This window comes from Dipodomys ordii, unplaced genomic scaffold, assembly GCF_000151885.1.
Source record: "Dipodomys ordii isolate 6190 unplaced genomic scaffold, Dord_2.0 Scaffold25, whole genome shotgun sequence".
Classification (NCBI taxonomy): Eukaryota; Metazoa; Chordata; class Mammalia; order Rodentia; family Heteromyidae; genus Dipodomys; species Dipodomys ordii.
In genome coordinates, this window is record NW_012267241.1 from 9,723,219 (window position 1) to 9,742,704 (window position 19,486).

A 19,486-nucleotide genomic window follows, 5' to 3' on the forward strand; every position below is an offset into this window, starting at 1 on the left:
TAGACCTCTGGTCTGGCTTACTTTGCTTAATATAATTTTTTCAAGTCTTTCTATTTCCATACAAATGGTATAATATTATTCTTTCCGATGGATAACCAGAATTCCATTGTGTGTGTGTGTGTGACATTTTCTTGATCTATGTTTTCACTGAGGGGCATCTGGACTAATGCTGTATCTTGGCTATGGTAAAGAGTAAAGCAGGCTGGGTACTGATGGCTCACGCCTGTAATCCTAGCTACCCAAGAGGCTGAGATCTGAGGATTGCAGTTCAAAGCCAGCCCAGGCTTTGAATATCTATGGTAGGAAGTGTGGAGAAAATAAAATAGTATAATTAGCAAAATAATGTCATCATCCATAACTCCATATTCTAGAATATTAATATTTTGGTGTATAATTTTCCATATTTTTAAAACAAAATGCCACTTTAAATATTTACAGGGGATAAAGCAAGAAAAAACCTTCCTTCTTCTTTCTTCCCTCCCTCCCTCCTTTCCTCTCTCTTTCCCTCCTCCCTCCCAATATCCCTCCCTCCCTCCCTCCCTCCCTCCCTCCCTTCCTTCCTTCCTTCCTTCCTTCCTTCCTTCCTTCCTTCCTTCCTTCCTTCCATCCTTTGCTTTCTTTGCTTGCTTGCCTGGTTCTCTACCACTTGAGCCACATCCTTAGCCCTGCTGTTTGCTGTTATTTTGGAAATAGAATCTAAAAGACTTTTCTGCTCAGACTGGCTTTGAATTGAGAGCCTCTGAGTAGGTATGACTACAGGTGTGAATCACCGGTGGCTGTCAAGAGCAGGTGAAATGTTGTTTTTGCTGTGACCTTCCCTCAATGGGCCCTACCCCACACAGCAAGTGCTGGCTTGTCTTGCCTCCATGTGGCTTTGTTGGTCTAGGAAAAGACTCATAGAATCCAAGAAATGAAACGCACAAGATGTAGTGTTTTAAAAAACATTTTTAATGAAGAAATAATTCCATTCCAAAATATAGACACACAATTAAATAGTTTAATCACTTCAAAATATAACATGTCCCCAGGAGGTTCCAACATACACACACACATACACACACACACACACAAACACACACACTCACACACACACAAAACAATACTCAACAACAATACAAAAAGTCCATACAATAGTTTTATTACAATACCAATGAATATTGTGAAATCTTTAGTGTTTCTGAATTGCTTGTTTCAAATGGTGTCAAATTACAGTAGTCATAATTACAAATGTCTGAAGTTAATTAGCCAACAAGATGTAATGCTTCTGATTTTTTCCCTCTGTTTTAGTTCCAATGTAAAAATGTCCTTTCTATTGAGGACGTAGTGGAATTTTTATTTATTGATTTTAATTTTTTTTGTGTGGCTCCTTGTGTGGAATTGAACCAGGTGAATGCAGCAGCCCAAGGCTGCTAGGTTTACAAGATCTATCTATAGTTAACAGCCAAGAACTAATAAGAGTGGATGAAGATGATCAAAATCAAAGCAGACATCAGTGCTAACTTATGTTGCAACACTTTGGCTCATGCATATAAGAAAATACATAGTATATCACGACAAAGGCCACACTCTTAATGCAATTCAGTTCACATTACTACTTACAAATGAACCTTCCCTGCCTTATAGTAGATCATACATCAATCCATTTACCTAATCTCCAGCAATCTCCCTCTAACCAACCAACTTACCCCAACTTCCGTCCTGACCAACCACAACTGATTCCTGAATCCTATACAGTAGATTCCACCCTCCTTCATGAATGTGGTGCTGTGGGGGAGGGATGGCTGTGTTAGACCAGTGCTCATTAATAGGCCATCAGCTCCGATGAAGACAGATATGCAGTTTATTGTGGAACAAGAAAAAAAAAAGTACCCCTGTAAGATAAAGTTGTATCTAATGGACAAGACAGATGAAACCTGCTGGGTTTGTATTTAGAACAATCCCCAAAAGTACATTTGGAGAGCCAATGAAAGGAAACCACCCACAACCACAAAAACCCAAAACGACACACGCCATTTTGTCTCGGTTACAGGGCAAGGGTGCTTGAGTCTGGTCTCTGTGCTGACGTGGAGCTAAGAGAAAGAAAAGGTGGCTGGTTAGTGAGAAACTGGTCATTGGTGACAGTTTCAGAGTCCTGGCAACCGTTTTGTACAATGGTACATACCAATGACCAAGTAGTGGAGTTGGCTGAATGAAAGCTATGGCTAGGGAGAGGGTTTTTCAGTAGATTGGTTCAAACCTTAGACTCACATCTAGATGTAGAAACACAAAGACACAACACAGGTCAGCTCAGTCCAGTCAGTGGCTGAGGGCCACTTACAGGGTCTCAGTTCTGAAATCAGGAATTCCCTGACTCTGATTTTGAGCTGACAACAATAAAGGTAGTCGGGATGTAGTGGTTTTTCAGTATTGAATGTGAGGCACCGATGGCCACCTGCTCCATCTACAGAGGTATGGGTTCACAGAGGATGGGCAGTGGAAGAGAGATGAATGTTAAGACATACCAAACAAAACCCGCAATAAAATCCACCTGTGCAAAGAAATCAGAGAACAGTGCAGTTGTGCCACTTTGGTGCTAGCCTGTGCTCAGGGACATTTGTTAGGTGGGTTCTCTGGAGGGGAGTATGATTAAGTAGATCCAGGGTTGGCATGGGGTCCTTCCTGATACCAATCAAGTACTTTGCTATCCCCATGTGATTTTGTTCCAAAGGCAAGCCCAGGAGATGGCTTGTAATCAGATGCAGAGGCATGAACATCTGATGGCCCCCTGAAGAGAGCGTTTGAAAACAAGAGATGCTCCCAGCTGCCACCCTTCCACTGTAGGCCAGGTGTCAGGGACAGGAGAAGGTTCATGACAGCCATGGAAGCAAAATTAAATGGCTAAAGCTCTAAGGTTGACGTAGATTCTCTCTTACTTATTCCAAATAAAGCCTTTTCAGAGACTTTATTGTACACCCTTATTGTAAAGCAGTCATTTTCACCTTTTAGCAAGGCTCAGAATCATTGGGAGGGCTGATTAGCACAAAACACAGATGGCTGGGCCCAAGTCCCAGAGTTTCTGATTCAGTAGGCCTGGGTTAATGGGTAAGAATCTGCATTTGTATGACATGCCCAGATGACGCTGATGCACAGGTGTGGGGACCATATCTGGAGAACCAGTGTTCTCCAGTGATGTTCATTCTTTTAAACGAACACCGGGAATTCCAGAGAAGCTGCTCATTTAACTATGATATATCCAATATGTCAGTATGTCGCAAGCTTTTCTTCCTTTTCATATCTTGAAACAAATGATTACATTTCCATTTTCCCCAGAATCCCTAAGAGTGGTTCTTTAGTGGTTCTGTCTAAAGGACCACCCAGAGTCTTTCATTCTCTTGTCCTTGACAGTAGTTTGTCATTGAGTGCAAGACTCCCAACTCAATGTAGAAGAGCCTGTCTCCTTTCATATGACCACACAAAGCTGCATGCAGAACACGAGGTGGCCAGCTAAGGCAATCCACATTCAGAAATAAAAGGAGAGAGAACGGTTTGCAAGCGCACTTTAAGCCTGTACATTTAAAGCTGAAGGCCTCCGAACAACCTGACGGGGTGGAGGGGGGAGGGGACTTGTGAATGAGCAGTGTGGTGAATGACATGCTTCCTAAAGCTAACACGAGAGGAACAAGACCATGGAAGAGCATCGATCACTTTAGTCCATTTGGGGATCTTATGGCACCTGTGGTTTATAAACAGCTTTAGTAACGAGTATTTCAAAACATAGTTCACAGTTTTAAGAAGATCTGTGCTGATTTTAAAAACTAGATTCTATATAATTTGAATGCTGTCTCTTTTTTGTTTTGAATATGATATCTATTTGGAAAAAATATTTACACTAAGTTCTATGGCTGACTTGTTAAGAGAATCTTGAAAGGAACCAACCCTACATTGGAAAGAGGCCCCAAGGAATGGGTTATTCCTGGTGGTTGGCTCAGGTCTCTGCTCACAGAGACTTGCAGTCAACTTCAGGCCAATGACCCCTCCCTCCCTGGCTTCTGGGCTCTGAGTCTGAACACTCAGGAACCAACTCTTTCAGGATGAGTGAATAATTGTTAATGGTTGTTCCCCTCCCCCACCCCCCATTGCTGTGGAAAAACCATTGTACAGAGTCTAGTAAATTGTTTTGCTACAGTTCTAAAGAATCCTGAAATCAAATGTTTAGCTATAAACAGTGTTAATATTGTCTTTGTAAACTGGACAGGTTCACGATCATGTACAAGATTGGAAATGCGTGTTAATACTGCCACCGTGTGTAACAGCAGCGTGGGTTTTCAGCCTGTGTTTGTTTTGAACCAGGAATGAGCCATGTTACAGAAGATGGAGCTGATACATTAGCTTGGAACAGAAGTCTTGTTCTCCCCTCCCCCACCCCCTTCTAAAACACACACTGAAGAACTACAAATCTGAGAACAAAAAGTTAGCTGCACTACAGGCATCAGAACACATCTTAAGGGATGGGGGTTTGCCAGGAGCTGCGGGGTGTGGTGGCTCCTCTTTCCGGCGAGGGTGAGGCTTTGCCAGGCTGGTCTCCTCCTCCTCTGTGTGGATACAGGGCTCTCCATCACCTCCAGCTTTCATGTTATGTCATCATCTGTCTGACTATAGCTTGCCTGGGAATAAGGAATGTGTAATTTTTTTTTAAAGATAGAAGCTGTTTCTAAATCAGGGTTATGAAGCTTAGGATACCCCCTCTTAGACGAATACGTACACCACACACACACACACACACACACACACACACACACTCGCCACACACACTGAACTTCCTTCCCATGAAAATTAGGGATGAATATTCTAAGACCTTGTGTGCTGCTGTTGCACCTGGTGGGAGAGAGGGCAGCAAGGCCTCCTGGTGAAGTTTCTTTCTCAAGGGGTACCTAGAGGTATCCTCAAGGGGTCTGGATGGTTAAAGCCATCACAGACAGAAATATTTGTGCTGCCTTTTGGAAAGGAGGTGAAGCCACTGATTCATTTTCAGAAGATCAAATTGATTAAAAAATATACTTTCCATGATCCAAATCCTTCCTTCCTTCCTTCCTTCCTCCTTCCCTCCGTCCTTCCCTTCCTTCCTTTATCTGGTAGTGTTGGGGATTGAATTTAGAAAAGAGCTCTACCAAAAAGAACCACAGTCTTAGCCATTTTTACTTTCATTATTTTCAGCCTGGATCAAGAACCTCATATTTATGCCTCCTCAGTAGCTGTGGTGATATCTGCACAACTCCACATCCAGCCTTTTTTTTTCTATTGAGATAGAGCCAGCCTTTTATCTTGGCCTGGTCTCCAACTACAATCTTTCCCATTTCCGCCTCTTGAGTAGCTGGGATTATAGGCGTGAGCTATCACACCTGCCCCCAACCTCTAAATTCTGAAGCTAGGGTGTAACTGGATAATGGAAGTATTTCATGGAGTAGAGGATGGGAAAAGGACAAATTCAAGATCTGAGCAGGTCAAAAATGATGTCCTGGAGGACACTAAGATGAACACTATCCATTTCATAGACTGTTTCTTCAACAGTGGTTAGTAGAAGAGCAACAGACCATTTATTCTGCTGCTGGTAAATGTGTATTTATTTCCAAATACATACAGAAGTCCTACTAGAGCAGAAACTGAATCTTTGGGTTTCTGGGGTCCCACTTTTGGTTTTATGTAGGGCTCTGGCTTAACAGGCTGATGTCAAGCCAGTGAGGTTGGTTAAGAGATATATAGAATTTATTATAATTTTTGGACTTAGAGTACAGTCAGGGGCCCAAACAACATTATTTGAATCATATAAACTTCTAAAAATTGAATCATATTTTTGGCTACATAAAGAAAAACTGCAGTAGGCTACAACTACCTACAAAGATGGAAAGCCACTAGTATTTGCAACGTTCCATCAGGTTTTAAATGGATTTTGCTTAAGCAGCTGAGTTAGCCACAGGCTGCTTCATGTTTAGAGAGCTGTCGAAGGAGAGAGAGACAGAGTACCCTCATGCGACAAATGAAGAGCTCACAGCTGTGTCATTTCTCACTGCCAAAAATTAAGTCTCTAAAGGTCAAAAAAGAAAAATAAAACTCACTGTCATTTTTTTTTTCTTAAAAATGTGAGTTTATATCAAGGCCATTTTTGAACAGAAATATTTTTCTAAGAGGTAGCTACCGATGCTTAAAATAATACACAGGCTAAGAGAAAGAGAACGTTATAAAAGGAGAGAGGCTGTTCCCTTGGGGCTAGGGTTTTTTCAGCAACGGGTCCTGGGAATGTTTCTCACTGGAGTCAAAGTGAATGGAGAGAGCTTGCAGTGTTGGTTTCACTCTCAAACCCAAATAAAGAACACACTGTGGTCAGTTAGAGCTTCCTGTCCATGTAGTCCATCAGCAAGTGTGTGTCATCACGGCAACGAGGGCCATCAGTTTAATTTGCATAAAATAGGATGCAGACCAGCAGTCTTGGAACTAGCATAGTATTTATTCATGAGATGTCACTTTAGAAATAGATTTCATTTTTTAAAACTGGCAGCCTGGGTTAATAGAGTTTACTATCAACTGCGCTATAGACTTGGGGATTCTAACCTTAGGAGGTTAGAAGGTCTATGTCACTAATGTGGACACAAATCCTTGGGCCAGAACCGTCAGGTTGAAGTGCGAGTGCATTCATTAGCTTTACCTTGTCATGAGGAACACTGACATGGCTATTAGCTGGTGCCAGCAAACCCATCTAGACTTCTGGAACAGTGTAGCCTCAAGCCATAGAACAGAGCTGAGTCTTGGCCATGTTCATAAAAGTATAGGGAACAAAGGGCTTCTGAGTCCTAGTGGGTCCTATACACTTACACAAATACTATAGCAGCTCTTAGGTGTTGAGCTGCTTGTGAAGTGTGGGACACAGTAAGAGGCAGGCATATTGGTGCATGGTCACAATTATTTATAGAGTGTGTCTGAAACTCTGTTGAGCTTTTTCAAGGCTATATTCTAGGGAGTACAACTTCTCCGTGAGGTAGATACTAGGACATATTGTGCAGAGGAAATTGAGATTCGAACATGTCAATAATTTGCCGAGATTTATGCTGGGGAAACCCACATCTGAAAATGGGTCAAACAGTGTCCAGAGCCTAAGTTTCAAACCACCAGACTCAAGCCAATGGAGTAATAGTCTTCGCTAGCTTTAAAATATATATATATATATATATATATAAAGTGCTACTTTTTTTCTATATTTGAAAATAAACTGGAAGGTTTTGCATGTATTTAGGTAGATTCCCCAGGGTGAAATCATCTAATTTAAAAATGCAATTCAAAATTAATCCATGTCTTGTTAATTCCACAATAAGTATGAATTAATTCTGTCAAAAATCTAATCTTGTGGAAGTTTTTAAATAATACTTGATTTAGCTGATACTTGTTAAGATACACACATTTGGTGGTTGGAGTCCTGAGTCTGGCATTGCTAATAAGCTGACCCATGTAGGGATGCTGAACTTACTGGGTTTTCCTTCCCAAGTGCTAGACAGGCAGCAACCCTGATGCCATTGCTGACATAACCAAAGAGGACTTGTGGGGCATCTCTGGTTTCCCTAACTACAAAAAGAACAAGTCAGTACCATGATGGTAGATCTTCACGAGATTATCATGAAATGCTCCATGGATGGGAGCTGATTTTTTGCAATCAGCAGAGAAAGAGGACTTTCTATCACATAAAACGAAACAGCTACGAGAGAGTGGCTGTGACTTGATGTTGCAAGTTATCAGGATTCAGTGGAGAGTGACCATGTTGCCGCCTAAACAAGAGGGTACTTACTTGAGAGGAGAGTGATAAAAGGGCATTGCATTCAACCTTGCAAGCTGACCTGTGGGTGACAAAGGACACAAACAAGAGAGGTGACATGTCAAGTCAGTGGTGCAGTCAAGCCGGTGAATTATTTGGCTGGAAGCCATGCACAAGGACAGAGAGCACCTGAGGGATGAAAGAAGCATTCCAGTCCAGCCAATCACCATCTGTTCCCACAGCATCGAAGGAAACCACTTCATCGTTCTCCAGCGTATGCAGTTTGAGTAAGGACAGTATATTCGCTCAGCCCCTTTCCTGCCTTTCCCTTCAAAGTCACCAGACATGAAAGGCCAAGGACAGAGAAAGGGAGCTAAAGACTTCTTACCAGAGATAGAAAAAAATCCAGTTGGATCTTAAGACATCAATAGAATCACCCTTTTTTAAAATTATAAGTTTTATTCCCATCCAAGTATTCTTAGGCTTTTTCTTCATAAACTGACCATCCAGACTTGTGGAATCAAAACTCTTTCCCAAGCTGTATAACTTTTTTTCTTAAAGGAGACAGAATATGCCAAATAACATGGTTTCATGATTCCTTTATCCCAGAATTTTAGAACCCAACAAGTTAGACCCATAGAACACAATAAAAAAAGAGTAGATCATTGTTCCCTCCTTTGCTGAATGGATGTTCTACTTTTTCTACAAAGAGTTTATTACTAAAAGATGGTTGAGTTTTACCTTCACAAGAAACCTTTCTATCAGTCTTATCCTTGGTTTAGAATAAAGAATCCCTAATACATATTGAGCTGTTTTCAGCTATCAAAAATTAATCTTGTTTTACTTTTGCATTAATATTTGCAAAAGACAAACCCCATTTTCAAAATTCTTTATACTTCCCATTATGATTTGGAGACAAGGGAGGGACTGGGGAAGAGAGATGGCTTGTTTTGTTATGAGGTAGAAAGTCTCCTTCCCTTTATTTTACTCATACAAGGCTAAATTCTCAATTCATTAAATCAGCAAAAGTCTAATATGTGTTGTGGAATAGTAAAAGGCTGCCTCCATTAAAAAAGCAACATCTGGAATTTTAGTACTGTTGTCACTAAGATCCAGAAATAGGTATGAATTCAAAGAGGGAGCTCTAATAGCCTCCTTTAAGAGGAGGAACCAGAATATTGGTTATTTAGTCACATCTCTCTCTATGTGCAGAACCACCTGAGCTGTGTGGAAGAAGGCCATCAGAGGTCCTGGAGACACCCTACCATATTCATTCTAGGAGACCTGCCTTTTGTGGACCAGCCACAGGAATTGCAAAGAAAGAGTACTTGTGATTTTGCAAACAGGTGACTTAAGTTTTTGGAGCATAGATAAGACGACTCAACACAGAATATTGTGTGTGTGTGTGTGTGTGTGTGTGATTAGAATGACATTTGGTTACTTCTGGAACATAGCTCTTAATCTGACACGGCCAATGGAACATTCTAGAGAAGCAACACTTTTGTTTTATATTATTGGGGTACTCTTGGATTTCAGTCCCTTGGATTTCCATCCTGCTACATTCTTCTTGGAAAATATTTTGAGGCTTAGTCTAAACATACGAGAAACAGTAGACAATTTACGCCCTCTGCTTCTCTGTCATCCAGACAGAGCAAGAGGGTGGCTGCTGATATAGAATGTGGAGGGAGCCTGTGTGGCCACTGGACAGAGAAGCTGATGGGAAAACAACAGGCCACCGGGGCTGGGAAGCAGTTAATTCCCACCAGATGGGAGCTCTCAGGCCCAACATACCTCCAGATTGTTATGCACTCATTAACTTGCTCATGTAACTGTAATCCCTCTGTACAGTATTTTTGTAATAAAAACCCTATTGAAAAGAAAAGAAAGGGCATACACAGAAAGGTAAACAGGGCAGTAGACTAAGCCCATAGGGGAAATGATTAGTGACATCATTCCCCAACTGTGCATGTTATGTTTTGTGAATTCTCAGGAGTTAATATCCTCCATCCTTCTCCACACTGGTGAAACCAGGACCTGCAGATAACCACTTCCCCTGCATTTCTCAATAATATTTGCCACCGACCTGTTTGATTATGTTAGATATCAGGTGAGCATGAGGAAGTCAATGAGAAGAATGAGGAATTCAGGGAGAAATAGTATCATATTAAATGAAGAATTTGGGAAAGTATATTCATATATAATACATGTTTTTGTATCCAATTATTATGACTTTATTTCACTTTTTTTGGCAGTCATGGGGCTTGAACTCTGGGCCTGGGCACTGTCCTTGAGCTCTTCAGCATAAGGCAAGTGCTCTACCATTTAAGCCACAGCACCACTTCCTGTTTTCTGGTGGTTAAATGGAGATAAGAGTCTCACGGACTTTCCTGCCTGGACTGGCTTTGAACCATGATCCTCAGATCTCAGCCTCCTGAATAGCTAGGATTATAGGCGTGAGCCACTGCCTCGCTTTATTCCATTTTTTAAACAGGTTTTACTTGTAGCCCAGGCTGACCTGGAGCACTTGATGCTAATCCTCTTACATCAGCCTCCTAAGTGTTGGGATTTACAGGAGTGTGCTACCATACTCAGCTCTTAATTTTTAATTTATGTATATTTTTAAAAAGGCATTTTTTTTCTGAATGATCCTAGAGGAGTTTAAACTGTTAGGCATCATGTTTCTATTTAGATCTCTTCAGTTTCTAGGCAGGAGTTTATAAGAATACACAGTGAATGGCACCTACAAGAAATACATTTTTACTGACTGGAATATATGGTTTATGATGTGCCATTGAGAGGAAGATTGAAAAGAAGGAGGAAACACCAACTTTGGAGTAATGAGAAAGACCCAGCTACCAAGGGCAGAGGAGAGTGCTGTGCACTATGGGTCCAGTCCTGTACCTGATAGGCCTCGTCCTGCAGCTTCTGTTTCAGGTACTCCTCCATCTTCAGCTCATTCTCCAGCTGCCGGACGGAATCATTCTCATAGTTCTCATCATCAGGCCTCACATAGGCATCTCCGTCTTCTGTAACTCTGGGAATAAACCACAGAAGGCATGTTGAAGTAAATCTTAGGTGGATGAGTGGAATCTGATGGATTAGCTGTGGGTTTGTTGGGCATACTGATTTCCCTTTAATCCTCCAGGTCACTTTTAAGTTTCATATCTTCTTTTACCTAAATGCAAACTTAAAAACAAACCACCAAAAACCATCCCCAAATCTAGAGGCTTCAAAAAATGTGCGATCAAGGCTCTTACCCTTTTTCTAGAGCTGTCTGGAAATAATCGACCATCTGTGCTCTTCTAGAATTTATAGAAACAGTTGGCTTTCGAAATGTTCTATAATCTTAAAAAAGGTAAGCTTGTGCTTTGAAGGACAATCTTTCTCAATACAGAGCTTTTTAAACAGAATCTGTAAGGAGAGTGAGCCCTCTAGTGAAATAATGCTTAAGAACGTATGTCTGTAGTTTAACCTTCTTTATGTTGTACTTTGTTGTTCTCACGCGCATGTGCACAAGCACACGGACCTGCACACACATTCAAGCTTTAGCTTTATAGTACAATTAAGTCTTATGACATCAGCAAATCAAGGTCCAGAGGGCACATCTCACTGTTACCTCTTGACCATAAACATTTATATTAGCTCTGAGTTGGAGCAATCAATTTACGGTGTCCGATTCCAGTATAAAACAAATAATAATGCTGTCACTCACAAATGTGGGGCTCTGTCTCCATCTGCTCATTCAGAATATACAATGTGCTTCATGGAGCTGAACTCAAATTCACTATCTAAATTATATGTAGCTAGCTATTCTTCAGGCAAAACAGTACATGTTCATACAGTATAGATGTTAAAATAACCTCTAAAATGAAAAGTGTGGTCCAGGAGAAGTTTCTGGGCTAAACATTAAATGTTCATGGTCATTTATGTCTCTAGGACATGTCCTTGTTATTTTTTTAAAAAAATTTTGCAGATTTGGGGCCAGCTTAATTGCATCTATTTAACTTCCAAATCTCTTGTTGTTAGCTTCTCCTGCTTTTCACACCACAGGTAGAACAGGTGGTGGTGATGGTGGTGGTTTCTTGAATTTTAGAATTGGAACAAAGAAATTTGATGTAAATTTACCATGTAAATTCTTAACAGTAAAAAGTCCAGTGGATATGTATTTACAAGGTAAGATATATATATCTACAAATGGTAATTCACCATTTTTAAAAATAACAAATCAGACAATGCTAAATTACAGAGGAAAGGACAGGCAAGCAAACTAAGATTAGAAGCACTGTCATCTGACACTTTTAAAATTATGCTGACTGTATTGTTGGGATCTTACAGGCCGTGGCTTCCCAACTGGCTTTTTAAACCAGATCGCTCTATAATTTCATAATTGTTGATCTTTTACTGACAACTTGGATTGAAAGCTAAAACTGTGGAAGGGGCTCTGGCTAGCTTCTGTTGTGGGTCTTTAAAACAGCCAGTTTGTTTTGGTAGATTAGTCTGAAACATCTGTCTTTCTGTCATCAGTTTTGTGATCCACTGGTTCCTCTGCCGGCCCTTGTGGGGGTTTCTCATAACTCTCCTAACACCTCCCTTTCTTCCCTATTTTCTCTTTCCCTTTTCCTTCCCAAGCTGGGCTCTGAAGTCCTAACTGTCCTGCTGTTGCACAGTATTGGTTCCTTCTGCTGACTCAGGATTCTGGGACCTGGCTGACCTAACTGGGTGATAAATGACATGCATCAGAGGGACCCGGCTCTCCTTACAGGTATCTAGCTAGGGACTAAGCATTGTAAAATAATTGGTAATAATGTTGACCTCCTAGATCTTTATTATTAGCACCTTTTAACCATTTTTTTCTTGTCCATATGCAAAACATTCTTGAGAATATGCAAAACAAGACACCCAATGGGGGGCTTTTTGGTGCCTTGAATGACACAGATGATAGACTATTCCTAAATACCTGCTGCTTTGAGTTGTCAGTCAACTAGCCTTCTCTTTGGTGACTGAGAACATTTTGTGTGTGTGTGTGTGTGTGTGTGTGTGTGTGTGTGTCTTACTGGTGACTGAATCCAGGAGGGCCTTGAGCATACCAGTGCCAGACAAGTACTCCACTACTTGTTTGTGCTTTTTTTTTTTGAGACAGTTGAGTTCATATTTGTATTAGCTGGCTTTGAAGTCTGCCTCTGCAGACTTCACACACAGGTGTGTGTCACCAGGCCTAGTCTTTAGATTGTTTTGAACACTCTACCCTCTGAGGAAGCTCTATACCAGCTAGAAAAATCATTGCAACTACAGTTACTGTGGAAGCTACAAATTTGCTTCAGTCAAGACCGCTCTGGGTGGCTACTGTACTGACTTTGGAAGTAATCTGCTTTGAACAAGGTAAGCCTCACTCCAGGTGACCCTGCTCATCCTGAAGCTATGTTCACTCAGGACAGGAAGGAGCACACCTCCTCAGTGAGTCAACTAAGAGCCTGTGATGGGTGCAATGCAAAACTTGTGATTGGCTCAGAAGGAAGGCTTGTGATTGGTGCACATGTAAGATGGGCCAGTGGTGAAACTGTCACCCAGGCACATGCCAAGGCCGTTTCTGGTGGCACTATCACCCAAGTGCAAGTCGACTTTACTCTCTCTGTGTCTGTGTACTCTCTCCTGTACATGGATCCCATGGAGTTGCCCTATTTAGCCTTAGTCGTGGCTGCTCTTGAATGACCTTTTGCCTACTATGGTCTTTATCATGGGCAGAACAGGCTGAACTGGCTGCACAAAGATTAAAAAACAAAAAACAGGATTCTAGCCCCCACAGGGGCAACAAGGAGATGGCTGGAGCTCTTGATGATGCCTAAAGCTCAGTTGTAGCACCAAGAGCAAGCTAAGGCTATCTCTATCTGAAGCTCTGAGCTGTTAACAACCAGACAGCTAAAGAGTCCCAGAGAGCTGCCAAGATGGGATCGGCAGGAAGCAAAAGTATTTAAAGACTTGGTAGAGAAACTGGGACAAGGGAGTAAGAAGCTCTGAAGAGATGAAAGGTGAGACTAACAGGGTGAAAAGCAGAGAGTCTCAATGGCCAGAGTTCAGGGGCTATAAATGTAGCTACTGGGTATTAGTATTCTAAGCCTAGAGAAGTAAATCTTTGTGTTGAGCATCTAGCACCATAGGCTTCCAGCTTTGAAAGCTTAGATCCATAGGCCTCTGTTTCTTGAAGCTTAAAGCTAGAGCTTTATGCAAAGCAAGTGTTTATTTATTTATTTTTAAACTAATTTGACTTATTTACTAATTTTAATCCAAATACTTATATGTTGTTATCTTTGCTCATTGTGAAAAAGGGTCTTTCCAGTGTCATGGAGGCCTGTTAAGTGCAAATGTGGCAAATTCAGAAGACAGGATGACTTCTCCTCTGAAACTAGGAAAGAGAACTTTAAAAAAATACATTTTTTATTGTAAAAATACTGTACAGAGGGGTTATAGTTAGATGAGCAAGGTAATGAGTACATTTCCTATCAAGCATTTTTGCCTTCTCCTTTGTTTTTCCCCTACCATCCCTTCCCTCCCACCTCCAGAGAAACAGAGCTTTTTTTTTTTTTTTTTTAAAAAAGAAAACTAATTTATATTTCACATGATTTTTAACTTACATGTGTTTGGTTTGTAACTTTGGTATGAAAGTTATGCCCTGTGATGGACTGTTTTGCTAAGCTAAGATGTTCTTCTTCTTTTTCTTTTTTGTCAGTAGTGGAGCTTGAACTCAGGGCCTGGGCCTTGTCTCTAAGCTTTTTTTGCTCAGGGCTAGCACTCTACCAGTTTCAGCCATAGCTCCATTTTGGGTTTTGGGTAGAGTCTCAGGGACTTCCTGCCCAGGCTGGCTTTGAACACTCAGATCTCATCCTCCTGAGTATAGGTATGAGCCACCAGCACCCAGGTTAAGCTAGTTGGTTTATTGATTAGTTAGACTAAATGTATTTTCAATTCATGACATTTAAACCTTAGATGGCACTTACTGGGAATCTAACTTAATTTTAGACTAAAGACAGAACACTGTGCTCAGTGCTTTGGCTAAACCAGGTTCTCAGCAAGCATTATTGGGCTTAGATTCTGCTACTCGCCAGAAACCGTACAGGAGGGACAGTCTCAATACCAAATTTAAACACTGTGCCCTTCTGCCTTGCCTAAGAAGAAAGGAAATTGCACCACTCTTCCAAAGTAAAGAACTAAACAACCATGTTTCTATTTCCATATAGCCCCCTACAGATTGTTTTCTTTTTGAGCATGAGGTACTTACATGTCACTGCGCATGGTGCTTGTGGTAGCTCCACCATGAATATACCCGGGTTTTCGGGCATGGATTTGGGCTAGAAAAGCCTTTTCAGAGGTTGGTGATGGAACCAGATCTTCAAATTGTGTCCGTGCAAACTCAGAATCCACATTACTCTCTGTTTCACTCCCCACCTCTAGTGGATAAGATTCAATTGAAAAAAGAAACAATGGCTTATTAAGTAGTTCATGACCAACAAAATAAGGGATACGCTTAATAGAATCAACCTGTGTTGTACTAACTTTAGTCAGTTGCTGTACAATAGTCAACTTGGTATTGATGAATTGTTATAAAAAATTTAATGTACAGCATTTTTCTTTTTCCCCTGAGAATTATAATAAGGAATTTTTGTTTTACTAACTTAACTCCTTACAACTTCCACTTTTTAGGGAACACATAAAAGTGTTCCCTAAAATTACTTACTATTACTCTAATGTTTTTATATTTTTGTTGGTCATAGGGATTGAAGGGTCTGGGCACTGTCTCAGCATTTCTGTTCAAGGCTAATGATCTACCACTTTCAGCTAGAGTTTCATTTCCAGTTTTCTGTTGGTTAATTAGAATTAATTAGAGTCTCTTGGACTTACCTGCCTGGGCTGGCTTTGAACTGTGATCCTAAGATTTTAGCCTCCAGAGTAGCTAGGATTTCAGGGGTGAGCTACCAATGCCTGGCTCAGATTATTTTTTAAATATTTAAGTTTTAATTCTTTTTTTTTTCTTGCCAGTCCTGGGGCTTGAACTCAGGGTTTGAGAACTGTCCCTGAGCTTCTTTTTCTCAAGGCTAGTGCTCTGCCACTTGAGCCACAGTGCCAACTTCTGCCTTTTTCTGTTGATGTGGTACTGAGGAATTGAACCTGGGGCTTCACACTCCCTAGGCAAGCATTCCACCACTAAGCCACATTCCCAGGCCCAGAAGTTTTAAATCTTACAGTTTCTATAATCTTCAACTACTTGACAAATATCTTGCCAGACAAATACCTTGCGAGGTCAGACTGAAAGAATAGATGGAGATGTGTTTGTAACTGATATTTACCTCATATTTATCCTGCTAAAGTTTTAAAGTAATAGAAGAAAAAGTCTCTCAGAATTTTATCCTATTCAGTTTCTGGGCAGAATTTAAAATTCATTTTAGCTTCATTCAAATGATCATGAATTTCCAACTCAAGAGAGTCAAAACAGACAAAAAAGTTGACTCTGAGCAGAAAAGGTCAGATAAGGTGATGTTAGGGAAATGAACCCTAAGATATGTATTCAAATTTTTTTTCTTTCATGCGATTGTTTCTAACACATTTATAAGATTATTTCTTTGTTGCTTTGTATGTCACTCCCCCACAATATAACCCCTGCTTTTACTGTAAAAAAAAAAAAAGTTGACTCTGTAAAGTAACTTCAGTAATACCCATGGCTCACCAGAGTTGTTAACAGTAGAGTCTATAATTACAGGTCAGTTATAGTGTTTCAGTTCTTTTTCTGCATTTTTCAAAGTTTCTGTATTGGACATTAATAGTCTTCTAATAAGCAAAACATGAATGTTGCCAAAAATCTAAATATACTGGCAAAATATCGCATAGCCCTTTAAAGTATCCTTTTGACTTTGACAGTGAGTAAGCCCCCAAGGGACCCTCTTTACGCCCAGGGATCCTAGTGTGGCAAAGTAGTGAGGCCAGCAGGGACTCACCTGAGTTCAGCTCTTTCACCAGAGAGGACATGGTGTTAGTGATGGAATCCGCGGCCACTAGCAAATCGTTCCTTAAATTCCTTCTTGAGCCTTTAGAGAAGAAGAAGTGATCATTAAAAAAATCAAAGCCTCTCCTTTAATAAAAGTATTATGCATTTTATTATTTCTAGTGATCACCTATAAGAAAGCTTCCAAAGCCTCTCCTTTTCAGAAACATTTCCGTTCCTTAAAAACCAACCAACCAACTCGGTACTCAGGGTAATAGCAGCTCCTGGTAGATGAACATGTGACTAAAGATGGAGGTTCATGCAATTTGTGCTCAAATTGGGTAATTTTAAACGTGAAAGGGGATGGTTGTCATAGCACATAGCCTCCTGGGATGGTTCCAAACCAGGTGTGAGAGGTTTAGTTTCCTTCGGTGTGCTTGTGCTTCCTAAGAGTAATCCACACAGGTGGAAAGTGTAGTTTGCTAGGAATGTTGCTTCTTCCCAGCTGTTGACAATACACAGCCATTACTTTGTGACCGAGCGCCCTGGATTCTGGTCTTTTAGCACAGGCTGTCTCCTCTCAGGACTTGAGTTACTGGGACAGGTATCTCTTGTGGATGGGAAGCCTACATGACATGCTTCCACAGTGTAAGAAAGGGGTAAGGATTCTTGTTGCTGCTAAGAGATGACTAGATACATGTCTAGTAGCTTGAATTGGATTTTCAAACCACGTTAGAATGTAGCCTGTGGCAGAGAGAGGTTACTCTTACATTTTAAACATACAATAGGTTAATTGAATATTTGTGGACAAGGTGGGGAAGGATCCATAGTATCTTGGAGAAAAAAAAGACGTGCAAGGTTCTCAATACCTGATTTACAAATGAACTTATGTAACATGAGTATTTTATGAGCTAAGGACTGGCTATCTTTAGGCTATATTTCATGGTCATTTCTCAGAAGGTAATCATAAGTAAGTAAAATAGTATATTTAAGTTAGAAAATCAAAATAACTGGGCAATGCATTGATTAAAATAGAAAGCAAGATTTGATTTAAAATATTATAGATTTCTTTCAACTATAATTTAGAGAGAACATTTTTCTTTCTAAAAATTCAAAAAATTACATGCATTAACTTGATTTATATTCAGTTGAATTATATTCAGTGCTTTGAAACAAAGATCCAATATGGCTTCTTTTTCTCTGTCATAAAAGATAATCGATCATTCTCTTTCATTAAAATACGTTGACATCTTGCCCCTTATATGATAGATCAGAACAGCTGTTTTATTACATTCTTGCTATGCCCAGTATTAGAGGTGTTGAAAATTTAAAAAAAAATCACCAAAGCTGATAATTATTAAAACTTGCCTTTTTATAATTTGTGAGGTTAAAGTTTTCATATCTTTAAGAATGATTTATATTTCTTCTGATATATGATTATATCTTTCACTTATTTTTAATTTGGAGATGTCTAATTTTTACTGATTTCTACATGCTTTTTGGTAGCTAAAATGATAAAACCTAGCTTCCATGTATTTTGAGCTTTGTTTCTTTAAGTCTTTGAGGAAATGAATCTTTTTGTCTTTAACTTTGTACTTCTCTTTGCCTTAAAATTTATTATCAAATATATCTGTCTTACCCTTAGACCTTTATGTGAGGATCTCAAAGGATGTCTGTGATGTATTCTTAATTTCAAGAAAATGTAAATTACAGACTAAAATGCAATGCATAATCTGATTTGTGAAAAAATAAGAGTATGTGTCTATAAACACACACCAACATATCTACACTTAAGCAAAAAGTTGAGAAGGACATCAATAGTGGAAGTGAGCTTGGCCTGACTGAGAAGGGTTTGTGGGAGGAATGCTCTTCGTACTGTTTGCAAATATGAAAAGTGATGGTAAGAAAACGTTTTAAGTTACTTGTCTTGGGGTACCCCTCCTTAAATAGGGAACACAGTTTTCCACATTTCTCTCCTGTTAGCACTCTGTTAACCATGAAGGCCTAACCTTTTGGCTCCATTTTACAGAGAGGCAAGGATGCCACTCTGAAGGGCATCTCTATGGAGAAGTCATAATACAACTGTCTATCCTTTTCCATTACCCAGAGTCAAAGGAATGGGGTTATTTAATCTTAACTTTGACTTTGGTTTAGAGGGCATAAGGATTGTGTTTATAACGTTTCCAAGGAAAGAATCTGAAAGGCATTCCGGAGAATTAAGGAGCAAAGATTTACTAGAAACTAGGGCAGGGCAGTAGAAGCTAAGGGAAGGTAGAATGGAGCAGTGGGGAACCGAGGTGTAGAGGGTTTCTAATGCACTCAGTTCAGGCTCTAACACAAGCCTATGGTGTCCACATGGGAGCTCTAGACCATTCAATAGACTTTAGTGATTTAATTGGCCACTAAAATCAGGCAACTGTAAGAACAAAAACCACTTACTTTGTGCAAACGCCTCTTGCACATCTCCCCCTACCCCAGTGAGAGAGTCTTGAGGAGTGTGCGTAGGAGTGGAGCAGGCTGACGCTGAGCGGATGGGCATGGGGATTGGTCTGCTGATGGTGTGGCTGGGGGAGGAGCGAGGAGAGCCTGCCCCCTGGGTCTGGAGAGACAAGGCAAGCCATTAATGTGTTTTCCCAAGCAAATGTCATGAGCCAAACCCCAAACCTCCTTCCAATGTTAAAAACAATGACAATGAGATTCCAAACCAAGAGGAAATCTTAGGAAGTTGAGGTGGTAAC

At 40.4% G+C, this 19,486-nt stretch overlaps 1 protein-coding gene across 1 annotated transcript in view; it reads right to left on the reverse strand.

Moving 5' to 3' along the window:
• Nucleotides 1–1,981: 1,981 nt before the first annotated feature.
• Nucleotides 1,982–19,486, reverse strand: part of Dtna (dystrobrevin, alpha) — a 328,938-nt gene continuing 311,433 nt past the window's right edge. Inside the window, exons 15-20 of the mRNA XM_013014905.1 lie at nt 19,188–19,347; nt 16,762–16,851; nt 15,051–15,219; nt 10,679–10,811; nt 7,811–7,859; nt 1,982–4,643 (exon numbers count right to left, since the gene is read on the reverse strand). Of these exons, the coding sequence (XP_012870359.1) occupies nt 7,842–7,859; nt 10,679–10,811; nt 15,051–15,219; nt 16,762–16,851; nt 19,188–19,347 (570 nt within the window). The 3' untranslated portion in view covers nt 1,982–4,643; nt 7,811–7,841. The remainder of the gene's footprint in view (nt 4,644–7,810; nt 7,860–10,678; nt 10,812–15,050; nt 15,220–16,761; nt 16,852–19,187; nt 19,348–19,486) is intronic.